The sequence below is a fragment of the Alligator mississippiensis genome, chromosome 2, assembly GCF_030867095.1.
Source record: "Alligator mississippiensis isolate rAllMis1 chromosome 2, rAllMis1, whole genome shotgun sequence".
Lineage (NCBI taxonomy): Eukaryota > Metazoa > Chordata > Crocodylia > Alligatoridae > Alligator > Alligator mississippiensis.
The window spans coordinates 195,309,925-195,323,930 of NC_081825.1; the positions used below are offsets into that span (position 1 = coordinate 195,309,925).

Sequence of the window (14,006 nt, forward strand, 5' to 3'; positions counted from 1 at the left end):
TGGGTTCAGGCTCAATCTGAATAAAACTTCTGAACTATTTGTACAAATTTTACTAGATTCTATTTAAATGCAAGGGGCGGTGGGGGTGGGGAACAACAGGGGATGACACACGCTTAATTTTTAAACTCATTTTTATTATAGTATATTAGTCTGATTTGATAAGTTTTGAGAGACATTGTTATGAAAAACAAACCCAATCATCATACCTGTAATATAAAAATCAGACACTGGGTATATTCAGATATAACAACCATACTGATATCAAAGGATACCAATATAAGCTGTTATAGTGCAATCTGCATGACTGTAGTGATACAATTGCAGGAAAGCTGGTACAGCTTCAACCTTATTTCATTCTGGATCAAAGTTAGGATGATTTAGCTAAACTGGACTCCTACAGGATCATGAAGATATAACAGCAAGATCATAACTGATGTGTGCTCCCAAGTGGCTCCCTTTTTAAGAAGTGTATAAAAGATACGTTTGCCCAGATCCACTGCATACCTGTAATTTTGGGGGTAAAGTAAACAACCATAAATTCATGTTTTGGAATAAATTAATAAATATATATAACATTACTTACAGGGAATATCTCTGTAGCCATTTTCTAGTGCACGAAAGTAGTTCATGAATTCTTGAGCTGGGATTTTGAAAATTTCAAATAAACCAGTGTCTTGAAACAAAGTATATATTACCTAAATACACATTGAAATGAATTTTAGTTTGAGAATTTTCAAGGATCTAATAGTTTCATTAACTTAAATAAGAATTATAGAAGCAAAAATATTCTCATTATTTACTGACATACCTGATCAATCATCAACAGCTTACTAAGAAATAATGACCTGCTAATGTAGTTTAATGGAATTCCTCCCATCAAAACAAGCAGACTTGAATTTATTACAGCTTGGATTTAAAAAAACAAAACAAAACAAACAGCTAAAGAAAGTTAAGAACCTAAATCTTTGAAAATCCTGGCCCAAAACTTTAAAATTGTACCAAAACTGTGCATAGGTGTATATACAAGCATTCTATAAGCATAGTCTTCAAGTACGATGTACAGGACTTCAAAAGAGGTCCTTCCAAAGACTTTACATTTTAAAATGACCCAACATTTCAAACCCAAAATCACCTGCCCAAACCATTTTTTAATCTTTTATCTTCTCCAACAAACAGATGTGTTTGGCACTGTGATGTTCAGACTCACTAGAACTAATGAGCAAGAGAGATCTCAACAGTTAAGAACTAGAACTAAAACATTCCGTCTCCAAGCTACCTGGTCAAAAAAAAAAAACAACACACAATAAAACACACTTTTCTCTATTGTAGCTGTTATTCTTGAGGATGTGTTGGACATATACCTATCCTACTACTTAATGTATGTGGGCTGAGCCAGAAGTTTTTGGATATAGAAACTGTAGGGCCAAAGGACTTCCTCTGCTTGCCTTCATGCAGCTGTCTTTGGGCTAGAGGGTAGAGTTTTCCCCAACTCTCCTCAGTTTCTTCAAATCAAGACCAGGGCTGTATTGGAATCCAAAGGAAAAGGAAGGAGGATGCATCAGGAAATATACCTCTGTAACAGAAAGGCTATGGAAAAGACCAGAACCCTAACTGAAAATTTCAAATTGTCCAGGGCACTAACTGGGCTGTAACATAATAGTGGTGGATGGGTTGTACTCAACCTGGCGAGATGTGAGCAGTGGGGTACCCCAGGGCTCGGTCCTCAGGCCCGCACTGTTTAACATCTTCATCAGCGACTTGGACAAGGGGGTGGAAAGCACGCTGTCCAAGTTTGCTGATGACACTAAGATGTGGGGCGAGGTGGACACACTTGAAGGGAGAGAGAGGCTGCAACTAAATTTAGACAGACTACAAAAGTGGGCAGACAAGAATACAATGGGGTTCAACATAGACAAATGCAGGGTGCTGCACCTTGGGAGAAGGAATCCACAGCATACATACAGGCTGGGGAGTTCCCGTCTTGAAAGCACAGAGGCGGAAAGGGATCTTGGAGTCATTATTGGCTCAAAGATGAACATGAGCGGCCAATGCCAGACCACAGCCAGCAAGGCCAGTCATACCTTGTCATGCATCCAAAAGGTGTATTTCAAGCCGGTCCAGAGAGGTGATACTCCCCTTCTATGCGACTTTGGTCAGGCCGCAGTTGGAGTACTGCGTCCAGTACTGGGTGCTGCACTTCAAAAGGGATGTGGCCAGCCTGGAGAGGGTTCAGAGGAGGGCCACCCATTTGGTGAGAGAGCAGCAGGACAGGCCCTACAAGAAGAGACTGAAGGACCTGAACCTGTTCAGCCTCAGCAAGAAGAGGCTGAGGGGGGACCTGGTGGCTGCCTACAAGCTCATCAGGGGAGATCAACAGCAAATAGGCAGAGCCCTTTTCTCCCCAGCACTACCTGGGGTGACAAGGAATAATGGTCATAAACTGCTGGAGAATAGATTTAGGTTAGAGATTAGGGGGCAATATTTTACAGTTAGGGTGGCCAAAATCTGGAACCAACTTCCCAGGGAAGTGGTCCTCGCCCCTACCTTGGGCAAATTCAAGAGGAGGTTGGATGATCACCTGTCTGGGGTCTTGTGAACCCAGCATTCATTCCTGCCTGTGGCAGGGGGCCAGGCTAGATGATCTGTTCAGGTCCCTCCTGACCCTAGCTACTATGAAACTATAAGAAGAATATGTGAAAGGTAATCAATTTTGAAATCTGGTGTGAGGACATTGCCTACCATTTTTTTTCTTTCAACATATGCCACAAACAGCCATAGCAAATGCAAAAGGAAACGGCTTATATATGTCCAATGTAAATAGTTTCTGTTTGCTTTATTGGCATGAAGCTTAAAGAGAAATAAATGGTAAGTGAATATCTGGTTGAGTTGGAAGTCTGAAACCACTGTGGTGAGCTCTCAGCAAGTCCTTGGAAAAGCTTTATTCGTAGTAGGCCTACCACCATATATTGAAGTCCTCCTACTCTCCTGGCTAAAGTTATAGCAAATACTAATGCCATCTTGTCAGGTATATATAACAAAGAGCAAGTGGTCATAAGTGCAAAAGGAGGTCCAGAAAGCATTTTAAGTACTAGGTTTAAATTTCATCAAGGGAACAGATCTCTAAAGGAAGAGAAAACTCTGGTCCAATTTTTAAAAAAATATTAATTTTGGGATGCAAGAAAGCTAAATGCTTTTGCACTTACAGCTGAATTGCTGAAATGACTACCAATGCACTCCTAAGGAACTAAGAATTCTGTTGCTTTCAGCTAAAAGAAGTGGACTAAAAAGTCTTAAATAGACATCTGAATAGACCATATAAACAGCTCTGGTAGAGCCCTTTCTCCTATTTATAGGTATTAAATAAACCTGCTGAGTACAACTGCTCTCTAAGTGGTTCAACTATTCACCATTTAGACTGTGAGAAGATAACTGTGGGATAAGGTGGTAGATTTTGGCTGAGATGTGAAACGCATTTTCCCAAGACAAGTGGCAGGTGAGAGTGGCTGAACAGACTACAGTTGAAGGGTAGAAAACTGATCATGCCCTGGTCATGTGGAAACTATTAGGATATCTTTGAATTGTAGAAATGAATGTACTAGCTCTGAGTGTCAAGGCAGCTAGAAAGCATCTCTGAGAGAGTCTAGACTCTAACCCTCCTGGACTATACACTTGAAGCATTTTTTATTTTGTTTGTTGCAAAAAAGGTCACTAAGTGAAAAAATGTAGTGAAAATGAATTTCGCTGTGTCAGTTTTCAGAGACTAAGATGATCTGCAAGAGCACCGTATGTCACTGGAAGATGACAGACTAAGAGTAACAGTTTCAGTTATAAAAGGTCCATAACTTTTGTACAGGCTCCTGACACAAGGGGGAAGATCAGGTGCTGACCTGCCTCTTGGGATGAAGTAAAGTCATCATATACATCATCCACAACAAACTGAATCACCAAGTTTTTGATGGGAGAGAGGAATGCCTGGCACACTCAAGGCTGGCAAGGTTCATTGGGTAGATGTGATATCTTTTATTAGGCCAACTAAATAGTTTGGAAACAACATTATTTGCAAGCTTTCAGGCACAAACACCTTTCTTCAGGCAATGGGAGACTGCTGCTGTCTCTACCCATCATCTTCCAAACTTCCATTCATTTGCATTTTCACAGACAGACTTCTTGTTATACTTTAGGTACTTTTCTACCTTGGAGAACACACAGAACTTTTTTCCAGCTATTTAGTTGGTCCAATAAAAGGTATCACATCTACTCAAAGAACCTTGCCTGCCTATGTCCTTAAACCAACACTGCTACAACCAGCAACCCTGGCACACTTAATTATTCTTCATTATTCTTCATTTTAAAATGCCACACACCAAACATGGGAGGCACTGCAGCCTCTCAGCCCAGCTGGTGCCCACCCCCCAGGCTGATGCCTAGGGACCATGGCCTCCTCCTGCTCCCCTGCCCCCCCATCAGTATGCCACTGCTCCCAGCACTTCATCTGGGAGCCACACACCTTCAAACCAGGCGAAGCTGGCTCTGTGCCAGCACGTGGGGCTCCCAGCACTATAGCCAAGAGCTGCCTGCCTTCAGGATGAGTCAGACTGGCTCCAAGCCAGGATGCGGGGCTCCCAGCACTGCAAGCGGGAACCACACAGCATCAGGCTGGGCTGGCTCTGCGCCTCATGTGGCTCCCAGCTGGAGTTCTGGGAGCCCCACATGGAGGCACAGAGATGGCCCAATTTGATGGCATGCAACTCCCCATGGCTCCTGGCACTCCAGTGGGAAGCCATGTGCCATTGGGCCGAACCAGGCTCGCTCTGTGCCTCCACACGCAGATCCCTGCTGGAGTGCTGGGAGCCCCATGTGGCAGTATAGAACCAGCCTGACCCGATGGCACATGACTCTCCAAGGCTCCTGGCACTCTGGCGTGGGAATCCCCACTATTGGGCCAGGCTGACCGTGCCACTATGTGGGACTCCTGGCATTCCAGCTAGGAGCCATGCACCATTGGACCAGGCCAGCTGGCTCTATGCTGCCATGTGCAGCTCCTGGGACTCCACTGGGGGGGAGGGGGGGTGGCTCTGCCTGCTGTGGGCCCCGAGCACCCCAAGGGCCCACTGCCTGCTGCTGCTACCAGCAGTGCAGGCTGTATGTGATGGGTTGCCCACATGCACATCCCACCATACCTACCCCCAGACCCACACAAACCCCACAGCCCCCAAACACACCCCACCCCCACACAAACCCTGCCACACATCCAACACACACCCCACACCCCCCCACACACACAATACACAAAACTAAGACTTCATTTTGAGCTATTATGCAATTGCCTGTATATATACTATGCAAACGCACATAAATCAGGACAGAAATATTTTTTGAAATAAAATGTTATAACAGATGTTTGATTTTTAGTATATGATTTGAACTTTTTCTGCTTCCAAGATGGCACGCCCCGCCCTCCCCCCCACAAGAGTATTTCCAGGGGCAAAGGTCTGAGGTTAGGGGACAGGACTTCAGTCCCAAGATGGTGGCCAGGGGGTGGAGCACATCTCTTGCAGCCCCTGACAGCTTGCCAGAAGTTGTCAAGTGGCCCTCCAGTCAAAATAACTGCCCACCCCCTCTTGAGAAAAGACCAAGATCCTGATTCAATGCAAGAGCTAATTCAGCACAAATAGCCAGAAGGAACCAAAGAGGGTTGGGATAGCTCCACTCCTTTAAGAACTTAGCAGAAGGAACATGCACAGCCTCTGCAGAATATTACTAAAATCAAGTACACTAGCTGCATACACATTGACAAGTGGAATGTATAATGTGAACAAGCATTCAGAAATGAACAGCTGTGATGTGAGGGGGTAGAGGAAATATTGTGAGGTAACCAGAAGTCCATCTATTTGAGACTTTACAGGTTAAAACCAACTCCTAACTGGCATGGAAGTGGAAGATAACACAGATCATGAAGCAGTAGGGCAACAGATTACCTGGAAAGCAAAATGCCATTTAAACAGTGGGCCATGGCATTCTTGACTAGCTGAGGTTTCTGGACACTAAGACATAAGACTATCTAAACTGCTTTACAGTTGGTTGCTCTCATTGTGAAAAAAACATAAGTTATGGGTGGCATAGATTGCATCTAAACAAAAGAATTGTATCCTGCAAGCCCAGCATAGATGATAAAAGGAACCTAATACCATTGCTATCACTTAGGCAACAAGGAGGAGCTGAAGACCCAAAACAGACAGAAATTATATGCTAACAAAGGCATGCACTATCACCCAATAAGGGAACTGGGATAACCTCTGCTGGGTTCTTGGTTTTTGCTTTCTCAGTCTAACATTACAATCCATCTTGCCTTCATTGAATCACAAGCACTTATTTCAGTCTCAATAGAACAGTAAGTAGTCAATCAAGTGCGGCAGCTGCATCTGAAGGATCTATAGCTGAGTATCAGCTGCCTACAATATTTTAGAACCCTCCATTTGCAATGGAAAGTGTAAAAGTCTGAAACATTCTTAGATTGTATAGCAGTGAGTTTTAGTCTTGAACTGACTACTAATAAAGTTATGCTCCATGAATAAACTACAGTCAGCCTCACAGAGGGCAACAATTTTACATAAAGGAGCAAGCTGGCAACTGCAAGCCCTCATTCCAGAGCTTTAGGCAATATTTCATGTAGAAATTTGAGACAAATTTCAAATGCTTCCTGGTAGAAAATACAGAGATGTCCTCTTTCATAGCTGAACTTCTTAGGTTTGTCTGACCTGCTGTTAAAAACTTCTGGAGTTAGGAGATACAATCTCTTTAGGTAATCCGTTCCAGTGTTTAACAACCCTCCTAGTAACAGGGTTCTTCTTACTATCAATCTAAACTACCTTTGCTACTTGTTAAGCCTATTGTTCTTTGTCTTGTCCCCTGATGCCACAGAGAATGGTCTCTGACCTTCCTGTTTATAACTACCCTTCAGGTATTTGAAGACTATCACACATCTTCCTTCAATCTTCTGTTCTCCAGACTAAATAGTCCCACTTCCTGCAGCCATTCTTCATAAATTATGTTTCCCAGTGCTCTAACTCATTTTTGTTGCTTGAATGGCCATTATCCTCTCAGCAGAACTATATGCAAAACTCTAGTTTCATTTTGTTAAAAGATGAATACTGTCATTACACACAAAGGGCTTGATGTGAAGACCAGTTATTCTGTCAGGTTGGAAATATATATATACAAACTGGTAAAATTGCTTATCAGTTTATCTAAAATACATAAATATTATTAATGTTTTGTATAACATGGCTCATTCATCAAAAACAGCAACAAACCTGACTGAGGATCCTTCTGGACTTGTCTCCCATTTCTTGCACAAGATCAAAAATTTGGAAATTCCAATTGTTCATCTTCTCCATTAGTGAGTCATGATCTATTAACATCACTTCTAATGAGGGATCATACTCCATCTGTATGGGAGAGTGAGAGAATGTAATTTCTAAAATGCAAATGAAAACCAGATTTGTCAATTATATTGAACAAGAAATAGAAATTAAAATGATAAATTATTATTGAATGTTTTGCATTCTATTGGGCTGTGGAAACTCCCTTTACATTTATTTTGTCCACCCAACCTTTTATGTCTTGGAATGATGTCATGATATACTTTATACTTGATGGATCAAAAGCAGTGAACATTGTACCTTTGAAAAAAAAGCGTCTATTCATGCCAGAATAAACAGCTCAGGACCTAACTTTGCATATTTTCTAGCATATTGAAAACAATTGATTCACTTATGGCCCAGCAGCTGTCAAGACTTTTAATGTATTGTTAAGAATTATATGCTTCTATTTTTTGTTGTTGTTAAATCAAGGCTGAAATAGAAATAATGAGATGATATTTTATCCAAGTTAACAAAGAGCATTTTCCAACTTTGTAAAACTATAGTTTAAAACAGCTAATATTGATAAAAGTAAATGGAAATGGCAAATATAACTAAATGCCACTATACAACCTTCTATTCTGAACCTTTTTTATTTTTTGCAGTTATCTGTATTCATATAATCAAAGCCAGTCAAATTGTCAGAGAGCACATTTCTTTCTTTCTAAGGCTTCTTCTACCCTTAAGTCCTTGCTTTACAGCCTCTAATATCTAACCAATACAGCATCTACTCAATATGGCATATATTTATATATTGCCAAAATGTGAGGACAGATGCAATACTATACTCAAACTAAAACTAACTCTGGTATCTGTATGACACTTTCAGCTCTATTCGCTGATTAACAAGGGTATGTCTACACCACTTCCACAGTGTTCCTCAGCAAATGGCCTCACCTACCCATTCTTATTATTATTACACACGCTCCAAACACAGAAATTAAATGGTAAGACCATTCTGGGGGAGATGTACCTACATACACACGCACACAACTCAAATTCTCTGTATTGATTATTCTTGAGGGCACTGGTAAGGAATGCTTTCAGGGAAATTTACTGCCTCATTCCTGAGCCCATATGTGAGAAGCCTGAGAGAGTGGACAGGACATGCTCCTTCATGGTATACTCAAAAGCCCCAGAGAAATAACAGACATACACTAAGAGGCCACCATCAAGAACCAGGTATGTGGTGCAGAGCTTTTATTGCCACAATAAGAAGTTAAGGTTTTTCTTTTGTTTGTTTTTAAATGAGGAGCTAATTACAGAGTGAAAGAAATGCATAAATTATGGTCAAAAAAGTAAACTTATCCAAGTTTACATGTTCATATTGTCCATGTCTTTCTTGGTTGCCAATGCAATATTTGTACTAAGTTTACGCCTATGCACCTTTATTATTTGAAATTCTGAATCCCACTAATACACTATTTTACAAAGGATTTAAACCAGAAGGGGTCAAACACCTGGTCTGCGGCACCATGTCATTCAACCCGTGGGGTTCCCTCTAGGTCCAGAAATTAGGTAGGGGAGCTCTCCTGCTGTCAAATATCCAGGCTCATAAGGAGCTGAGGCTCTGCACACTGGATCAGGCATCAAATCCCAATCCACAGAGCCAGACAGGGGTGGTGCCAAACCCCAGAACCATATCTTGGCACAAAGGGGCAGTGCCAGGCCCCAGGGCCAAATCCTAGTGCTGGAGGTTGAAAGGAAAGTGTCTGGCCCCCAGGACCCAATCCAAGTGTGGAGGTAGGAGGGGTCAGTGCTAGGCCCCCAGGGCCTGATTCTAGTAAGCAGGGCTTGATCCAGCCTGCCCTGTGCTACTGATCTGGTCTGCAGGACCAAAAGGTTCAGCACAATTGCTTTAAATCATAATATATACAGGGATGTAAGACTTCCTAACAAGATATTAAAAATTGCAAGGAATAGATTACTATGCATCACTGAAATTATGTGCTTACATCAGACTGATTATTCTGCATTTGATCCATCTGCTGATAGTCACTTTCTCTTAATATTTTCCTACAATCTCTGTGTTCCTTTTTTTCATTTTGTTGTTTCTCTGTATGATGGAATGATTCTTTTGAAATATCAATGCTTCCATCTTCACCTTAAATATAAAAAAAATGCACAAACAGTATCAACAAATTACTCAAATACATTAACATTTGCCAATTAAATATTATTTACTCCCACCCTTGATCCACCACAACCTGGATTTCTTAACCATGTAGCTCCTAGACAGGGGGCAGGAGCAGCCAAAGCCCAGAAATACCAATAGTAGGAAACAGGCATAGCTGTGCCTAGATCTTCCCCAACCAGTGGCTGTCCAACCACTTCTTGAACACCTCCAATGAGAGAATCCACAATTTCCCTAGATAGTCTATTCCACTCCCTCACTAGTTTAAGAGTGAACAAGCTTTTTCAGATATACAATCTACACTTACTTTGCTGTAACCTCAAGCCATTGGTCTACATGCTCCTCTCTGCAATGAGAGAAAAGGCACTTTCCTACTTTATTGCAGCCTTTCAAGCATTTGAAGGCTGCTATCATGTTCTTAAGCACCTCTTCCACAAGCTGAACATGCCTAGCTCCTTCAGTCTCTCCTCACAGAACTTGTTTTCCAAGACCTTGATCATTTTTGTTGCCTGCCACTGGACCCTTTCGAACTTTTCTACATCCTTTTTAAAATGTGGAGCCCAGAACTGCACACACTACTCCAGATGAGACCTTAACCAGTGCCTAGTAGAGGTACTATCATCCCCTGTGTCTTGCACTTAATACTTGTACTGATGCAGCCCAAAACCTTTTGTGCAGCTGCATCACACTGCACTCATATTAAGTCTGTGTGGTCTACCAAGACTCTCAAGACCTTTTCCATAAAGCTGCCATCCAGGCAGATGTCTCTCATTTTGTATTTGTGTCATTAATTATTCCTTCCAAGGTGTAGCACCTTGCATCTGTCCACAATGAACTTCCAATCTGTCAAGATCCTTCTGAACTGCGCTCACATCCTGTGTTCAGAATCCTTCCCAGTTCTGTGTTGTGCACAAACTTGCTCAAGAAGCTCTCTATGCCAGCATCCAAATAGTTAATAAACACAATGAATAGCACCAGGCCAAGGACAGACCCCGGGGGTTTCCACTTGAATCCTCCTGCCATTCTGACATGGACCTGTTAATAATGACCCTTTCCTTGCAGTTACTGAGCCGGTCATCTACTCACCTTGTAGTAGTTTTATCTAGCCTACATTTCTCCAATTTGTTTATGAAAAGATCTGGTCACATGGGACCTTGTCAAAAGCCTTGCTGAAGTCCTGATACACTATATCCACAGCATTCCCTTCATCCACTCAAGCAGTTACTTTGTCAAAGGAGATCAGGTTTGTTTGACACTTTGTTTTTCATAAATCCATGTTGGAAGCTTGCAACCAGCCTTTCCTCCTCCAGATGCTTGCAAATTACTTTCCTTAGCATATGCTCCTGTAACTTCCCAGGAACAGGGGTAAGGCTAACCAGTCTGTAGTTCCCCCAAGTCCTCCTTCTTGCCTTTTTTTAAAAAGAGGAACACTACATTGGCCCTTTTCCAGTCCTCTGGAACCTGGCCCATATCCCACGACTTCATGAAGATCACTGCAAGGGCTCGGAGATCTCTGCCAGTTGCTTCCGGACACTGAGATAAAGCTCATCCAGCCCTGCTGATCTGAATTTATTCACACCCAACAAAAGCTCTCTGACCATCTCTTTTTGTTATCTCCAACCTCAGCTTTTCTTATCCAGATAATCCCTATTCGATGTCTGGCAGATGTTTTGTGACTTCTTACAATCTTCAGGGCTAAAGTAAACATACTTATGATCCCTGTGATAAAAGTAAGCATGCAGGAAGGATTTCAAAGAGGAAAGAGTAAAGACTGAGTAGACAATAACAAGCACATGAATGAGGAGAATCTAGTTGACACAATGAGTTTTTCAAAAAGTTTTCGATACAGGTCCCTCACCAATGGGACCCTCAAGTAACTCCAGCAGATTGGTGAGACAGGATTTTCTGTTTACAAAAAAGACATGCTGACCCTTCTCGGACATGATATTTGTCCATGTAAATTCTGATTTTCTTGCTTATTATAAATTCTACCAATTTACCAGGGTTATTTGCTGGACTGCAGTTCCCAGGATTACACCTGGTGCCCTTTTTGATGATGGGTATAATGTTAGCAAACTGTGAATCTTCTGAGGCCATTTGTAACAATTGAGGGTGTGCCCATTTGATACCAATCCGATCTGATTGCCATTATGCAACCCAGCAGCTTGGAGAGCAGTGTCTTGCCAGTATATCTGTTAGGGGAGCGGGAGAAGGGGTGTGGGAGAGGGAAAGGGCATGGGGAGGCAGATCAAGGCCCCCCATGGTGAGGGAGGGAGTGGGGCTGGGACAGGGGCAGGAGCCACTCAGCTGGAGCATGGCACGGGCTGGAGCTGCAGGAGGCTCATCCAGGGGACATGTGGAGTGGCTCCTGTTGCTACGTGCACACCCGGGGAAGGCATGGGGGGCATGTGCCCCTCAGATCTGTGTGTGGGGTGAGGGCAGGCTGCCAGCTGCAGGCTTGGGGCTGAGGGCAGCACCACGCTTTTCCAGGAGGGAGGGAGGGAGGGAGTGGGACTGGGGTAGAGGCAGGCGCTGCCCAGCTGGGATGGGGTGGGACAGGAAGTTTGCCAGGGAGCACAGAGCAGTGGGTTCCTGCTGCTGCACTCACCCTGGGGGAGGTATGGGGGGCACGTGCCCCTCCCAATCTCTGTGCAGGGCAAAGGCAGGCTGCCTGCTGTGGGTTCAGGGCCAGGGGCCGTGCCAGCCTCTTTCCAGCACGTGGGGCTGGGGGACTGTGGCGCTGGGAGGGAGGGGTTCCAGGGGTAGGGCACTATACCCCTTCCCCCCCCCATTTACTGTAGTTCCCTCTCCCAGTGCTGCTGCCACTGCCTGCTCAGACCCGCCCTGAGTGCAGCCCCAGAAAAGCCTGGCACTGCCTTCAGCCCCAAGCCTGTAGCAGGTAGCCTGCCCTCACCCCACACACAGATCCAGGGAGCACATGCCCTCCCCGCCCATGCCTTCCCTAGGTGTGTGCATAGCAACAGGAGCCACCCCACACATCCTCTGGACAAACCTCCTGCAGCTCCATCCCATGCCCTGCCCCAGCTGAGCAGCTCCTGCCCCTGCCCCAGCCCCACTCCATCCCCCAGCATGGGGGCCTTAATTTGCTCTCCTCCATGCCCCTTTACCCCCACAGACTTACCAGCAGGATGCCGCTCTCCAAAATGCCGGGCTGCATTCCTGGCCACATGCATGACACGGCTGCATGCATGCACACAGAATTTAATGGCAACATTATCAACCACATCAGCCAAAAGAAGCCAAATGCCGATAATGTCATTTTTCCTTTTGTCAGTGTCTATATGATTTGGACTGATATATTGGTGCACCTCTAATAAAAGTATTTTACATACAATTGACAACACTTCTTCAATTTCACCTTTGAATTCCTTCAGAACTTTCAGGTGAATACCATATGGTTCAGGTGACCTATTGATGTCAAGATGTAATGGAATGGAAAGAGTCCAGCAGACTGACAAAAATGATTAGGGGCCTGGGAGCAAAGACTTATGAGAAAAGGTTGACAGAGCTAGAGTTAGTCTGCAGAAGAGAAGACTGAGGTGGGATTTGATAAGTCTTCAAATCTCTGAAGGGAGAGTACAGAGAGGATGGCAATACCCTTTTTTCTGTGGCCGTAGGGGACAGGAGTAGGAGAAATGACCTCAAAATGTTGCAGAGGAAATTTACGTTGGAGATTAAAAGGAATTTCTGACTATGAGGGTGATCAAACATTGGAACAGGCTACCTAGAAAAAAAATGTGGTATCTCCATCTTTGAAAGTTTTCAAAACCAGGTTAGACAGCCATTTGGTTGGGATGGCTTATTCAGGGATGACCCTGCCTTGAGCAGGAGGCTGGGTTAGATGATCTGGTGAGACCCCCTTCCAGCCCTACTTTCCTATGATCCTAATTTATTGATTTGTTTTAAAATGTCCTTTATTGTCACTTCAAATTGATCCAACTCATCAAATATGCCTGCTAGGAAAAACTGATTCAGTGCAAGAATCTCTTCAATATTCTCTACAGTAAAAAGTTAAGTAAATAATTAATTTAACATCCCTGCTATGGCCCTATCATTCCTTTGTATACCTTTTATACCCTGAGCATGTAATGGTCCTTTGCTCCTAATGTATTTGCAAAAAATCTTATTTGATTTAGCAACATGCTCCTCAAATTCTTTTATTGCTTGGATTATTACTGTTGTTAAAAAAAAAAAATCAACTTTTTTACAACAGTCTACATATAATATTACTTCTTCAATTCTGTTAGTAAGGAAAAGGAGGAAGAAACAAATTTTTCTTAAGAACTGGGCAGAAACTAATTTTCAGGTTGTATTCATACTGTTCTTAAATTCTTTATCTGGGACATTTGCAATACAAAGAACAGAAATCACTCTCAAGACTTACAGAGAAAACTTGGTGAGGAGAATAATGCCAAGTCCATGGTTTGTAC

The 14,006-nt window shown here is 43.2% G+C and overlaps 1 protein-coding gene across 3 annotated transcripts in view; it reads right to left on the minus strand.

Annotated features, from left to right (window-relative positions):
• Positions 1-14,006, minus strand: part of PDE3B (phosphodiesterase 3B) — a 172,836-nt gene that overhangs the window by 35,820 nt on the left and 123,010 nt on the right. For all 3 annotated transcript variants that reach the window (XM_059722646.1, XM_059722645.1, XM_019476969.2), the window contains 3 exons: positions 9,377-9,525; positions 7,314-7,448; positions 584-695 (listed from right to left, as the gene is read on the minus strand). In XM_059722646.1, the coding sequence (XP_059578629.1) occupies positions 584-695; positions 7,314-7,448; positions 9,377-9,525 (396 nt within the window). The remainder of the gene's footprint in view (positions 1-583; positions 696-7,313; positions 7,449-9,376; positions 9,526-14,006) is intronic.